This window comes from Anser cygnoides, chromosome 3 (assembly GCF_040182565.1).
Source record: "Anser cygnoides isolate HZ-2024a breed goose chromosome 3, Taihu_goose_T2T_genome, whole genome shotgun sequence".
NCBI lineage: Eukaryota > Metazoa > Chordata > Aves > Anseriformes > Anatidae > Anser > Anser cygnoides.
The window spans coordinates 63,045,101-63,059,243 of record NC_089875.1 but is presented as its reverse complement, the minus strand read 5'-3'; the positions used below and the strand labels follow the sequence as shown (position 1 = coordinate 63,059,243).

At 35.3% G+C, this 14,143-nt stretch overlaps 1 protein-coding gene across 2 annotated transcripts in view; it reads right to left on the bottom strand.

The window, feature by feature from the left end:
* MED23 (mediator complex subunit 23) overlaps positions 1-14,143 on the bottom strand; it is a 36,741-nt gene that overhangs the window by 21,142 nt on the left and 1,456 nt on the right. Inside the window, exons 4-12 of one of the 2 annotated variants that reach the window (XM_066994276.1) lie at positions 13,488-13,612; positions 13,231-13,342; positions 12,351-12,449; positions 11,714-11,815; positions 10,647-10,716; positions 8,880-8,992; positions 7,557-7,652; positions 6,945-6,962; positions 278-478 (exon numbers count right to left, since the gene is read on the bottom strand). In XM_066994276.1, coding sequence (XP_066850377.1) covers positions 278-478; positions 6,945-6,962; positions 7,557-7,652; positions 8,880-8,992; positions 10,647-10,716; positions 11,714-11,815; positions 12,351-12,449; positions 13,231-13,342; positions 13,488-13,612 — 936 coding nt within the window. The remainder of the gene's footprint in view (positions 1-277; positions 479-6,944; positions 6,963-7,556; positions 7,653-8,879; positions 8,993-10,646; positions 10,717-11,713; positions 11,816-12,350; positions 12,450-13,230; positions 13,343-13,487; positions 13,613-14,143) is intronic. The other variant, XM_066994277.1, reaches the window with a different exon arrangement.

The following is a 14,143-nucleotide window of genomic DNA, read 5'->3' as shown; positions in this document are numbered from 1 at the left end:
ACAGTACTCAGACCTTCTAAATTATGCCAGTTTATCTCCCGAATCTCGCTACTAACACTTTTTGAGTTGAAATATAATACAATACCCTGTAACTGAACAAACTGAAAACAGGCCTACCTAACAACAATGTAACTTGAGAATTTGACTTGCTTCTACAGGGCACAATAATAAAAATAACTCATTGTTACCCATAATGTACTTCTTGGGAGGGGTAAGGATTACTTTTTATTTTTTATTAAGTCTCTCTTACCAAGCGGGAGTGATACAAACAATTTACCTTTTGATGGAGTGACAGGACCATATGAGGAAAACTTGCAAACTGAAAGAGCACAAAGAAAATGAGCTGGCTGGAGAGATGCTGCCACAGAAGCTGACTGGTTCCACCATCGTCAAACTTCTCTTCAGTCTCAGACCGTTCCATGGCATACACCACAAGATCCACCAACTGGTCCTCCAGCACAGGGCAGCGCTGCTTGTGCTGTAAGGCAGAGATCAGATACAGTATTCCAAAAGTCTTGCCATTAACTTCAGGACTTGTACAGTTGCAGTTATAGTACAGTACTTTGACAGAAGGCTGGGAAGCATGAAATGAAGTCTGAACTTAAGTTAAGGATAAGCCACTGTATTAAAGCTGCACTATGTTACAGGTCATGATGATTTTTAGGTAACTCCCTACTCAGTTCCATAACACACATCACCAGTGCACCAAAAAAGACTTTTTTTTTTGTCTGTATTTTAAAGGAATTCATGCTCAATGTTATTTTTCTGATCTTGCACTTACAGAAAAAAAATATTCTTTTAACATGGTTTTTGTTCTTTTTCCTCTTCCTTGTAAAGTACATTTCAAAAGCAGAAAGCACCATAAAGGAAAAAATACCAATTATACTGACAAAATCAGAGGAAGCATCCCAATACAAAGTACAGGTGTTTCATGAACATTCCTTCTCTTTCTCACTCTGTTTGGGCTCACCTACAATTAGCAGCAGAATGAACCGGTCAGTACCCCTAAAATTAGAAGTCCTACTGACACAGCACCACCTGGTACAAGGCAAGATCAAAAAGACTTGAAAGTTAATCTGATGTAACCAGCGTGTTCTATATACCATGCATAGAACAGTAATTATGTATTACAGTGCTGAACACTTTACATGTTGGATTTAGACGGCCACAATCTCCATAGCGAGGTATGCAATCAGACAAATCACTTAAAATAACACATCTCCTGTAATGACCTTCAACAACAATCAAGTAAGGAACGCATTATACATTCAGATCTGTATGTTTGCACTGATGTACATAAGCCAGGCCCACTAGCAGTTTGGAACTCGGATCACAAGTATTAAATTTAAGCATAGTGCAACAACCTTGTATTGCTCTGTATTTGTACAGTTAGTGGTACAAACTGCTATTACTAAGAACAAAAAGCTGTGTGGAATTTAATTTACTTCAGACAATGCTAGAACTATGGAACTAATCTAACCTCTGCCTGTTTCATTACAGTCTCTCTTCAGGAATGGTCACGTTTCTATTTCTTTTTTTTTTTTTTTTTTTTATTTTTACATCTGGTGCCTGTAACATAATGCAGCCTTAAAGAAAACATTATTACTTTAAATGATACAAAAGAAAAGGAACTGAGCTGCTCAAACACTAATCATGAAAATGCAAGGTCCCTTTCTAAAGGCAAAAAGGCATATGTAAAAAAAAGTTTTAAAAGGTTACCCAAATATTCATAAAATAGTTTAGATGAGTTTAGATGCCTTAGATGAGTTCTTTGACTTACTAGCCAGGCAGCCTAAAAACACCTTTTAATTAATAAAGTAAGAAATAATAAAAGGAAAGAGAGATGCTCAAAGGGGATGCTTGTTCTAACTTTCATTGATGGCAATCTTTTGCAAGGAAAACAAAAAGAAAATATTCTCTTAAATTGAACATAAAATGCACGAATGGGAAAAGTTGGCAAAATATAGTGAACAGCATCCCCTGTTGCATGCTCTTTGCCGGCTCCAAACTGCAGAAAGCTACAATTCTAGCTGTGCTTTCTTGAAGCATGCTTAACACAAACCTCTAACTAGAATAGAAAGCACCGGTTACTGTTTCACCTTCTCTTCCAGTACACAATGCCAATGCCATTGCCACAGATCAACCACGCTACAGGTTTACAGAGAGCAATGTTAACATCATCAGTTGAGAATACTTTGGTTTCGTTCGGTTTGTTGTGCTTTTTGTTTCTGTTATCCCCTCCTCCCCCAGTCCCCCCCTCCCTCACCAAGCAACTAATTATGAAGCAGAGCAGGGTGCAACAGACAAGACTACAGACTAGTTTATAATCCAGCATGCAAAACTACTACGTACAGGGCTTGAAATTTAATAGTTTGCTAAGCACTGGGTTAATGTCCAAAAGCCTAATCATGTTAGGCTATATTAATTTAGGATAAAGTTATTGAAAGAATACAACAGGAAAATATTACTGTTAAAAAGAAAGCCAGAATTTCCAGTAGGAATTTTCAGTATTCTCAATAATTCTAAGACTGGGTAAGGTTTAGGAGCCAGGAAACTAGTAAAATAAATTCATTCTTTTATTCTGAAATTCATCCTTTTATTGCTTTACAATATTCTGTGATAAACATAGCAGTATTTATTATTCTATCTTCTTTAATTAGTTTTCTGGCATTTTTTTTTCTCTATTTTCAGCGAACGCATTTAAGCAGAAGTTTTCTATCTGTGAGTTTTGGAGCGCTCAGAAATAAAATACTACACTTGCCTATGTCTTTGCAGGATTGGGGTCTTATTTTATTAGCTACTCATAACTGAAAGAGAACTTCTCTGTGCATTGAGACATGAACAAAATACAGGTGAGGGCTGATTTTCCTCAAACAAACAGGAATTTGTGTTTCAAAATTAAAAACAAATAAAAACTGATTTGGGATTTTGGAAATATTTTTACATATGGAAAAATACAGCGGTAAAAACCACTATGCTTCGGTCTTTAAAAATAAGAAATGAAATAACCAAATTACAAAAATGTGAATAAAGTAAACACTCTCCATTTCACTCCTGAAAATAACCTTTAAATATCTGACAAATACACAACGTCATTGAAAACGTTATTAAATGATAAAGAGATACAGGAAAAAAAAGTACTACCAGGACAATTTGATACTAAAATTTCTCTCAAGACCAGCCCTCTAACGGACCAGTGGTACCTTTCTGTAGCAGATCAAAGCTTCAATTGTCTTTCATTTTTTTTTGTTAAAAGACTTCCCTATAAGAGATATTTTAAGAAGTCAGTAAGGCTACCTACAGGTTATTATTGTTTCAAATATTTTAAAGAAACACCATTTAGCTTGAAAATATTTAATAAATAGTGGATTCAGGAGATCACACCTCAGAGCCAAAGAGTCCTGTTGAGCAACGGGTATCTCCAGAAGTCAAATTCAAAGTGCATAAGTTAAATGGCTAAAGTAGTTGACACAGAACAGAACTACAGCCCCCTCTCACTTTCATTTTCCACAACCGTATGCTGCCAAGATTCAAAACGCGCCCCTACAGTTTGTTGTTTATATTACACCTGATTCTATTTCTACCAAGCTCAGTGGGCATTTTGAAGTTTTCCTCATTAAAAATGGTGTAAGATTGAACAAGGAAATTGCACTCAAGAGGTCTCAACACACAATCAGAAATGTATCAAAAAAGGTAATCACACCCCTTAGTTTTAGTACTTTGCCATGCTAACACTGATACCAGAAAGTCCCCAACATCAATATACAATACTTCAAAAATAAAAGGAGAAGTCATTTTTTGCATTATGTCATTCCTTTCACTTGATATTTTAATTCTACTTCCACGATACATGGACAGACATCAAATAAACAACTTCCCTAAGCAAACTATTCTGGTCTGTAGCTAGCAGAGATTACAACTACACACCCACCTGAACCCAGCACGGTACAGATAATCTCATAGTCAAAGCTGCAGATCACCACTGGCAACTTGCAAAATCACTACTACAGTATGTCCTAATTAAAAGTTTGTGTAACATTATAGAAACAAGACACCTGAAAAATTACCTCCTTTTTTCAAAGTTTCCCCAACTCAGACCAATCAAAGTTTAGATTAAACTTAAGTAAATTTCATTTTTTAGAGGATTGCAGTGCCATCCAGATTAATTATTCAAGGATTCAATTATTCAAAAAGGACTTTTTTTTTCCATGCAAATCTGTACGTACAGAGAAGGTAATAATATAAAGCAAAATGTTCAAAAGTAATTTCATGACTGTTTTAAGACATTACTGCAGTTTGATTTAAAGAATCAACTGTTTTAAGTATTCCCTTAAATATGGTCCCTAAACCGAGTCTTAATTTGGCAATGTAAGACACTCTAAGCTTTTAAGCATTTTCCAAATAAAACAAACAAAAAACTCCCCAAAAACCCAAACCCACGCAGACTGTTAAATACCTCAGCAAAATTAGTCAAAAGGTAAGTAAGTATTGGGAGTACTACCCATATATATGAAGTGACATGATAAGATGCAAATTAAAACTCTCCTTCCTATAAACCAGTTCACACAGGTAGAAAAGAAAATACTACCACACATAGAAGTATACACTAGCAGGAAAAAAAAATCCAACCCCATAGTCCAACAGAAGGAGTATTCTGAAGTCTGTATTACTGCATCTGGACTTACAGCCATACATAGACTTGGTAAAAGTATAAAAAGCTCATAAAAATCCCACAACAAAACTTAAATTCCTGAAAGGAACATATGAATCCATAAACATACCAGATTTTACCTTCTTGTTTCTCAAGGTTAGCAGGACAGCTGGATATGTATTTTCTACACAACTCAGAGACGGTTTGAGTGAACATTTTTCTAACGCACATCTGCTTAGTTAAGACTGAACCAGAGAATTTCATTGTTCGTCTTCAAGAATATTCGAGAACTAGTGGCAAATTTCCGATTTGCTGAACCATACCTAGTTTGTGATGCCAAAAGATTCAAATGAAGGCTCCAATCCTGCAACTGGATCTGTGTGAATAGTTGACAGGGCATACAAGCAGCTTCATATAAATAAAAAGGAATGCCTGATCATCACTTTGAGGTGTTTCCATATTCATTTTTGAAACAAACTTGGAACTATTTGCATTGCTAAGCATCTTTTATTACAGTGACAATCAACGTATAGAGGTTAGTCCAGTTCTACGTATAAAATACAAAATTATCAGCCATTTTACTGAAAACACCAACGCAGTAACACAACTTGTGAAGCGCACGCTATTACTTTTTTTTTTTTTTATCAGCTGGCTACATTAACAAATTCAGCTCTAACATTAATTTGTACCTAAAAAGTGATTAAAATTGTAATGTTTTTCACAGTTTTAAACAGAGTATATCAATGTCTCAGTAGAACATATAGTATTCCTGTTCTATACCACTACACCACCCTACTCTAAATTTGCATTTTTGAATCACAGCAGCCTAAACATCCTTACGCTGGTGTAGTTGTAGCAGCACAGCTATAGTTCATGTTCTGTCAGCATTTCCTTTATAAGCTACATTCTTCAAGTTTGTTCCTTGGCCATAAAATTTCATGCCAGGTTGAAACTTTGTGTAGAAGTTCTTATGCTACTAAGCAAGTTTTAAGAAGTATACTTCAATATATTTCATTAATTCAATTGAATTTCCATCAACTATTTTTAGAGGATGGAAAATAAGACTAAAAAAATCAGCATTTTTAACATTGATATTTTTTGACTGTAAGGCACAGACCACAAATAGAAGAATAAAATAGGCTCAATATTTATTTTTCTGTAGTCTTGTATGATTTACCAGCTACAATATACATACAAGAAGAGTTTGATTTATTATCTAAATGTAGACACAGAAAAAGACACAAAATACAAATACTACTCATCTGAACGCTAAACCTAGCAGCCCATTTCTGAGGTTTACCATTTCAGCTGCTTTAAGCGTCTCAAATACAGAAGACCGTTGAATACAACAGTATAGTACTGTTTGCCAAGAGGTAGGAATCTGTGCATTCCAAAATATTGTCTCAACCCAGAAAGAGCACTGGAGCATTGCTGTATTTCACTTACAATAGAAAATGTACACAAGGTTTCAGGATCATGTGAATTTTATAGTCAAGTTAAAAATCTGAAAAAAGTTTCTTAAATGGAAACACTGACACAACCTTCACTATAGTATTGCAAACAGCAACGCCATTTTATAAAGCTTGAAATGATTTTTTTTTTTTTTAAATAGGAGAGGAATTATTATTGTAACAAAGGATCAACTGTAAATATAGTACTATATTTCAAATTTTGAACAAAGTCTACTTGGTTGATTTGCTCAGGCTTGCCTTTTTTTTTTTTTAAATCAAAAACAAACAAAAACAAACAAAACCCCACAGGTAGAGTCCAAATTTTAAGGAACTACTTATCACACTACTGTGTTTCACCTAGCTTGAAGAATATATTATAATTGCCTGTTGGGAAGTTTGTTACAGAGACTTCCTAATGCTTTTTTTTTTTTTTAAATGTGTTTTGTTTTTATATATATATATATATTAACAAAGATTGTATTTACAGCTTTGTAATTTTACAATTGAGTGCAGTGGATGTTTTTCCACCTGCATAAGGAAAGAAGTCTTGAACTAAGAGTTTCTCTTTGTCTGAAAATTCCAGCAATAAAAGTACTTATGACTGGTAAAGGTAATGGTAGCAGTCCATTCCAATCAAAATCTTAGGACCAAAGGACCACTGACTGTCAGTTTTATGCTACATCTCTCATATCTGAAGAGATTTGTATTGACAATTTGCCCTTGTCTAATGGTCCTGCCAATTTCAAGCCCTGACTGTACATGTATTCTCTAACTGGAATCAGTGGCTACAAAGCGGCCAGCGTATCGTTAGTCACAATACAACAGTAAGGTTGTGAACATACCTGAGCAATGTTCAAGGTCTAGAGCATTGGAGGATGGGCAGGACAAGACAGGACAGAACAAAAATAAAGGAAGAAAAAAAGAAAAGACAAAACAGTGACTATGAGGCCAGCCTCAAGGATCCCCAAGTCAGACTAAGCCCCCCCATTCTAACGTATAAAAGAAAAAACATAATAAAGCAAAGCCCAACGTTCCACTATTGTAGTACTGTAACATGCCAATACAACAAAATACAACATTTTGAGAATTAAAAACAGGAACAGTAACCGTCAAGCTGATTTTTTGAGCTAGCAGTCTCCTACTGTCTGTCAAGGGTGTACTTGAGGCTGGCCTTATAGGAAAAAAAAGCAATGCAAAAAAAAATCATATTTTAAATCTCTACTTTTTAATTTAACATTCGTAAAGCAATATCCAAATGATAGGAACAACAGTGTCCAATTAACCTAATATGATCTCATTAAAAAATAAAATAAAAATAAAATAGTAAAAATAATAAAAAAATCACTCTCTGGACCTAAACTGTTTTGCTTAGTTAGCTATAGCAAAGAAAAGAGAAAAAGAATAGTGCAGATTCTATGCAGATTTAAACCACGTGTTACAGCACAGTACAGTACCTGCTTATTCAGACCTAGCATATTGCAGACCATATCTCTTGAATACGGTTGCTCCAGCACGTATCGCAACAAAGCAGTCTGCGGCTCAAACAGATCCTTCAAAAAAAAAAAAAGGCAAACATATACAAACATATATTGCCTCAACATTAAGTTTAATACTATCATTTAACTGAGTTAGCAATGTAACAAGTGTTTTATCTATGCAGATCTACCTATGCAAATCTTTTTGCTCTCTGATACCCAAAAGAAAGAAGGAAATAATTGCAACTCTTTAGAATTCTTTAGAGATGTTACGGGGAGTAGATAGAAAGACATTCTTTAAAACCAGTAACAGGGTGTCATGCTTTCTGAAAACAGCCTTGGAAAACTGTGAGCAGGACTCCGGAAGACCATCAAGAACTGAAAGGAAGCTAGGTAAGACTGCTGAGGAAGCACATGACCAAGATTCATAAAAATCACAAGTGGCACGAAGAAAGCAGATATGGAACTGCTCACTGTATCTTCCAACATCTGAATCACTTTAAATAAAAAGTTATCTGAAGCGTGATTTAAAACAAATAGAAGCCAACAGCTCATGCAACAAAGCTGAAGGGTAGAACTCCTTGTCAAAAGGATACTGAGGATACTGACAGTTTACGTGGGCTCAAGAGAAGACTGAACAAGTATTTGGAAAAGAAATGGTTATTAAATATAGAAACCAAGATTGTCTCAGGAACCCCCTAAACTGAAAATAGCTGCGGACTATGAACAGTATTCGACATTAGATATGTATATATGTATCCTCTATATCCTTCCTTAGACACCTAGGCTATACTGGGGACGGGATACCTTGGATTTTTGTCCTGATCATTTACATTGCTAATTTCTTTCAGTACACCACTGCTTCACACTCTAGAGTTCTAACTTCAAATAAGCTAACATATTTACATTTGAATTGCAAATGTATCTTTGCCATGGAATAACAAAGAGCACAGAAAAGAAGAAATCACCTTCCCATTCTCTTTCGTCTCCTCACTGCTAAACTATTTTTCAATCAATTCTCTGCTCCCGCTTGCTCCCAGAAGCACACACCAACAAAGAACATGAAACAACTTTTTCTTCAGCCTCCTGGGCAGCAGTTACACCACATGCTACTTTAAAGGTCCTCCACATACAGTCTGAGGTCATTGAAATACATAACACAGGGAAAACATCTACAACTCTAATGTTAGGCTAGCTGGAACAATAGGATATTCACAGCTGAATTTTTCCCCCCGCCCATACAATATAAAACCTTTGTATTTCCAGAACATAAAGAGGTTTAATAAGCTTAATAAGGCATACCTTATCGTATGGTAAGAGACCTTTCAAAGGAAAACGAAGGGTTGTAGGATCCAGCTTCCAGGAGTTACACATGGCACCTGAGTTATTTACCACAGGAAGAAGACTACAGCGACCTACATGCAATGAAACATTATGAATTCTAAAACACTGAAATTGGCCTATTATTAATCATTCTGATGCAAAAAGTAGCCTCAGCCACTTTTACGCTCTCCTTAAATTTCCATTGTTTATAGCTTTTTACCACAGGATTGCTTCAAGCTGATTTATTTTTCCCAACAGAAAGTTCAACTTTTCAACTAACAAAATATCTAAGGAGTTAAATCCCCTTCTATTCAGATTGGGTACCCTGAACATGAAAATATTTGCAAGTATTAATCTAAAAGAAACACTACTTCCCATGGGGAAAAATCATAGCACTTCATACTGTATGCCAAACCACACAGACAAAAAAATAGTGCTCCACAAATTGTCAGTTTTATTTCATCTTTAGAGGAGTAACCTCTGTGCCCAAAGACTTTTCAGTTTACCCAAAGACTGTTCTAATGCCATTGCTTGGCCTAGGGATTAACTTTTAGTACACTGGCCCTTGCAACAAAAGTGGTATTAACTAGTTTAAGTATGTAACCTATTCTTTCCCTTTTCCTTCTTTCATCCCCTAAGACAGACTGTGGGCAGGATTCCATTCAAGATGATGTTAGTCAAATACAAGTGTCTGTGCTCCTCCTGCAGTCGCAGGAAATCTAGTCAACTACGTCAGCGTAGGCCAGTGTGATTCAGCTGACTGCACACCAACAGTTTTTTGGAGGATAAATTTAGACTCATTAGGTAGTATAGATTAGAGACTTGGGATATATTTCAATTGTTTAACCATAAGGATCTGGTCTGAGCCCCTAGTGCACCTATGGATAAGCATCTAAATTTAGGTGCCCTAACTTTGACCTAAATATAATTCTCAGTTCAAATTCCATGACTTCTACTGTCCAGAGCAACCATAACACGATCACATGAAACAAAAAGTATAAAATACTTGCATCTTCCCCTTAACCATTTTATACATGCAAAATAACTACCTGCTTTGTAATCAAAATGCTTGGGGACATTATGATTTTACATTCTTAATCTCTTCATTCTTTAAGTTCAGTTGCAATAAAAGTTGCTTAGAGCTAAGAAATAATGCAACTGTCATAAAGTTACTTAATTCCCAAAGCAAACAGAAGAAATCTTTATCTTTTTAAAGAAAACCACAACATGCATCACAATTAAAACAGCAAACTTTCGCTCTTCTGATTTCTAGCAATAAATGAAGGTGAGTTTTTCCTTCATGAAAGAAGAGAGCCAGTACTCATTTGAACTAGGAAGTGCACAGAGAACTTTGCCACAATAGGGATGAAACTGAGCAGCTACTAAAGCTCCAATGGAAATTGAAAACAGGAAACATTCTATGACTGACATACCGGTGGATCTGTATTATCTCAAAATCCTTAAATGTAGAAAAGCTATGATTTTCTTAAGGTCTACTGTAGATAGAAACTACACAGCCACGTAACAAAAAGTACACTTCTGCTATCAGCTTGAATGATTTTAACCTCGTCAATATCAATTTTCCCCTTCAAAGCAAAAACTGACGAGAAGCAAGTCTGAAAATAAACTAACAAAAGGAAAGATACTACATGAAACATAAGCTCTGATTCATTTCGCTTAGATGAATATATGCCCCAAAAGGTTATATGAAACCAAATATTTAGTGAATTCAAGTCATTCTCTTACCACAAATGGAATTTATTCTTGCTGTGGGTCTGAAGGTATCCACAAAATCCGATACTAAATTACCTAGTAACTGGATGAGAAAAGGAGAAAAAAAAATAAGACTAAGTTGCATATATTGATACAGAATATTTAAGACTAAAAAAACAGTTCATGCATTTTAGTAAGATACATAGAAATCTGCTAAAAATAGTATCTCCCTACACATTTCATGAAATCAGAAAAATACTCCAGAAACTAGGAACCACAAAAGGAAAAATGCAACCTTGTAAAGAGGAAGAAAGCACTCTTCTCACTTTGCGCTTGAATGAGAATAATAATAATAATTGATAATAACTGTATAATAATGGTTTCTTTTCATATACCCTATTATTTCAGTATATGCTATCTAGGAGCAAAGATTTTAAGACAAAATAAACTTCAGAATTTCTGTTTGCCTCTGGATAACAATACCACAACAATAAAGCATCTACATTAGTATGCTCTGGATTAACTCTTGGCTTAGAAAAAGTCAGTAGTAGTTTTCCTATTAATTCAAAGGGGTCAGGATTTTATCTTTTCCCAGACATCTAGCTATTTTAACAGAAAACAAAACTAAAAATTGAATCAATATTACATTCTTTATAGAAACAATGACCATTTTTATTGCACAACAGTCCCAAATATTTCTGCAGAACTGAATTTAAACAAACAAATAAAACCATGCCAGTCAGCAATTTAAAGTGATTTTTTTCTTCCTTACTACAGAAAGAGCACAAGCTGGTTGGTAAGCATGACCTATGTTTCCAAATGTATTCAAACAAACCCAACTCAATGCATCAAGACTTTTGAACACCAAGCTAGACGTCAAAACTATGCCATCAATTTCATGCAAGAACACAGGGATCTGCTGATGCAATCACAACAAGCCTATGCCTTTAATTGACATACCTAAACACAGAATTTGCCATTAAATAAAAGATTCTAAATCTTCGCTTTTAAATTTGTTAAGCAAAAAAAAAAAAAAAGACACCATTTTGTTTTGCGTAAAACAAAACTCTAGATTACACAATTTCATATCTTGTCATTACCCAGTGGGGAAGTTTTCCTTCAGGATACAGCTTTCTGATTTCTGTAACTGCAAAGTAGGCTGGTAACAAACATGCATTTCTTTCCAAAATGTAGGCTACCACCTATAAGTAGAAGAATGTATCAGCATTAAAAAAGTTTGGATAAGATAGACAAAGGTATAGCCTGTCTACTAGTCTGGGGAAACCCATAAAAATAAATACCAATAAGATTAAAATACTTTTTCTTAAGTTGTACCCTGATAGTACATTAGATTAAAATCTGTTTTTAATTGTAGGTTAGGCTGTTTAAACCCAAGTAAAACTATGCCTTTACATCTGCCTATAAAAGGCTGAAAACAACTAGTATTTTCACTCACTAAGAAAAAAGAAAGTAGTTGATCTCAACATTTTATCTCATACAACTTACTTCAGTAAGTCAAACATGGGGTCTGATTTTTCCTCTAGGGATTTTAGTGCACAACAACATCCCCAAAAAGTTCTTCATATGAGGTACAAAACACAATAACAGAAAAGAACAGGTCTTTGCTGTTGATCTGTATCAACTCTAATAGCTAGAGTGGCTCTATTTGAAAGACTGATGAATTGCAAAAGAACGATGTGACATCATAATGACATCGTATAAAATTCAGATAACTACCTCTCTTGCTGCTAAAAGCTGCTGCACAACAGCCGAGCTCACAGTGTTTGGAATTGTTAAGATTTTCTCTAGGATCACTTTCAACAGATCGCGCACACCCTAAAAGAAAGCACACAGAATTAATGTTCTGGGATATTTTTTATTTCTGGCAGATAAATTACACAGTGAATATGACCAGACAGCATCTTCAGTGAAATCAGATGGATTTTGCTAAGTGCCAGCAGACAGACTGCTAGGGAGAATGCGAACACTAATGACGTTAAACCTCTTATTGGACTTCTCAATCTTGGCATACCCCAGATAAGAAAAATAACTGTTGAAATTCTGATGTGCATCCAGAGATATCCAGCGTATGATGTCTTGTGCAGACTGCCCAACGTACAATGTTGTGCTTTACGGGTTTTGCTCTAGTAACATCTTGCCCACCAACATTTGTGAAGTGGTCTTCTTTTGAGAGATATGCATGGTTTTCTACTCCTTTTGTTGGAGTCGGACCATGCCAAGGACTCAGACTTGCTTTTCCCATGTAGCAACAGGGGGCAGAGCAAATGCAAGAACTTCAGCCTTACTGCTTGATAGCATTACTTTGCTGTATGTACCACTTATGCAACTGCATTAGGAATATTGAGTAACCAATAAAGGGATGGAAGATGACTGTGTGCTAGAAAAGAGAGTAGGAGAAGTTGCATATCCGTAAAGATTTATCTATTAACATAAAGCACAGTTAAGAAAAGGCATTAAAACTGGCCTCACTCAGTTACCTTTTTCTTTCATTAACAAAGCAGACTTTGAAACACTGGAATTCACCAGCCCAAAAGCATAGAAGCAAAGCCATAAAGCAATACATCTTCTCACAAAGAAAGGAATGGGGGGAAAATACCTTGTAGTCTACACCTCCGATAATTTTCCGGATCAACTTAAATGTTAAGGCCCACAGCTGCGTCCTTTCCCACTCAAGCGTATCGGAGTTTATCAGAGATTCACAAACCATCCTAGCAGAAGAAGACAATGCAAGAATGAATGACGGATTATAAGCACGTGCTCTTCAGCAATACTTTAATAATACCCTCACATAAAACCCTGCAATATTGCAGCTTCCAAGTATCCTATTTATTGACCCACTGTGGCTTAACTTACCTGGGTGGCAAAAGTCCAGTTTCAACTGCCATTGCTAAACAGTCATAAAGAAAAGAAATTCTTTTAGGACTGTGTTGGCTATGAATGAATCTTACAATCCACTGGACACATTGTTCATGGGATTCCTGAAAAACAGCACAGGGGAGAAACAATGTATCTACGGGTAATGAAACAAACCATAAAATTCATATAAAGTCCTATTGTGAAGAACTGAAACTGACAGGAGATAAGAATGAGATTTAAAATGTTTTTAGTCCAGTTGTCCAACACTCAGTTTTCCCTACGAGTCATTTGATACAGTACTGTAAACACTTCCCACTGCAGTCTCATACCTGAAACTGATTTCTATAGTCAACCTCGTTGTTCACATATGGGTTCAGCACAGAAGAGAATAAAGTAGAATTGTTTTAAACAATTCTTCCCGTATCAGTTATAATAAAATTCACTGAAAATGAAGATGAGTAGATCTCCCATTACAGGAAGAATGCCTAGAGGTATCTAACTATTAAAAGGTCATTTTTGAACATAAATATTATTTTCATTTTTTTCCCTACTTATTCACTTCTACCAAAAATAACTTTTTTTTTTTTAACAGTTACTACTTCCAATTGGTTATCTTTATTAGAAATGCACAATTTTTGCTAAACAACTATATA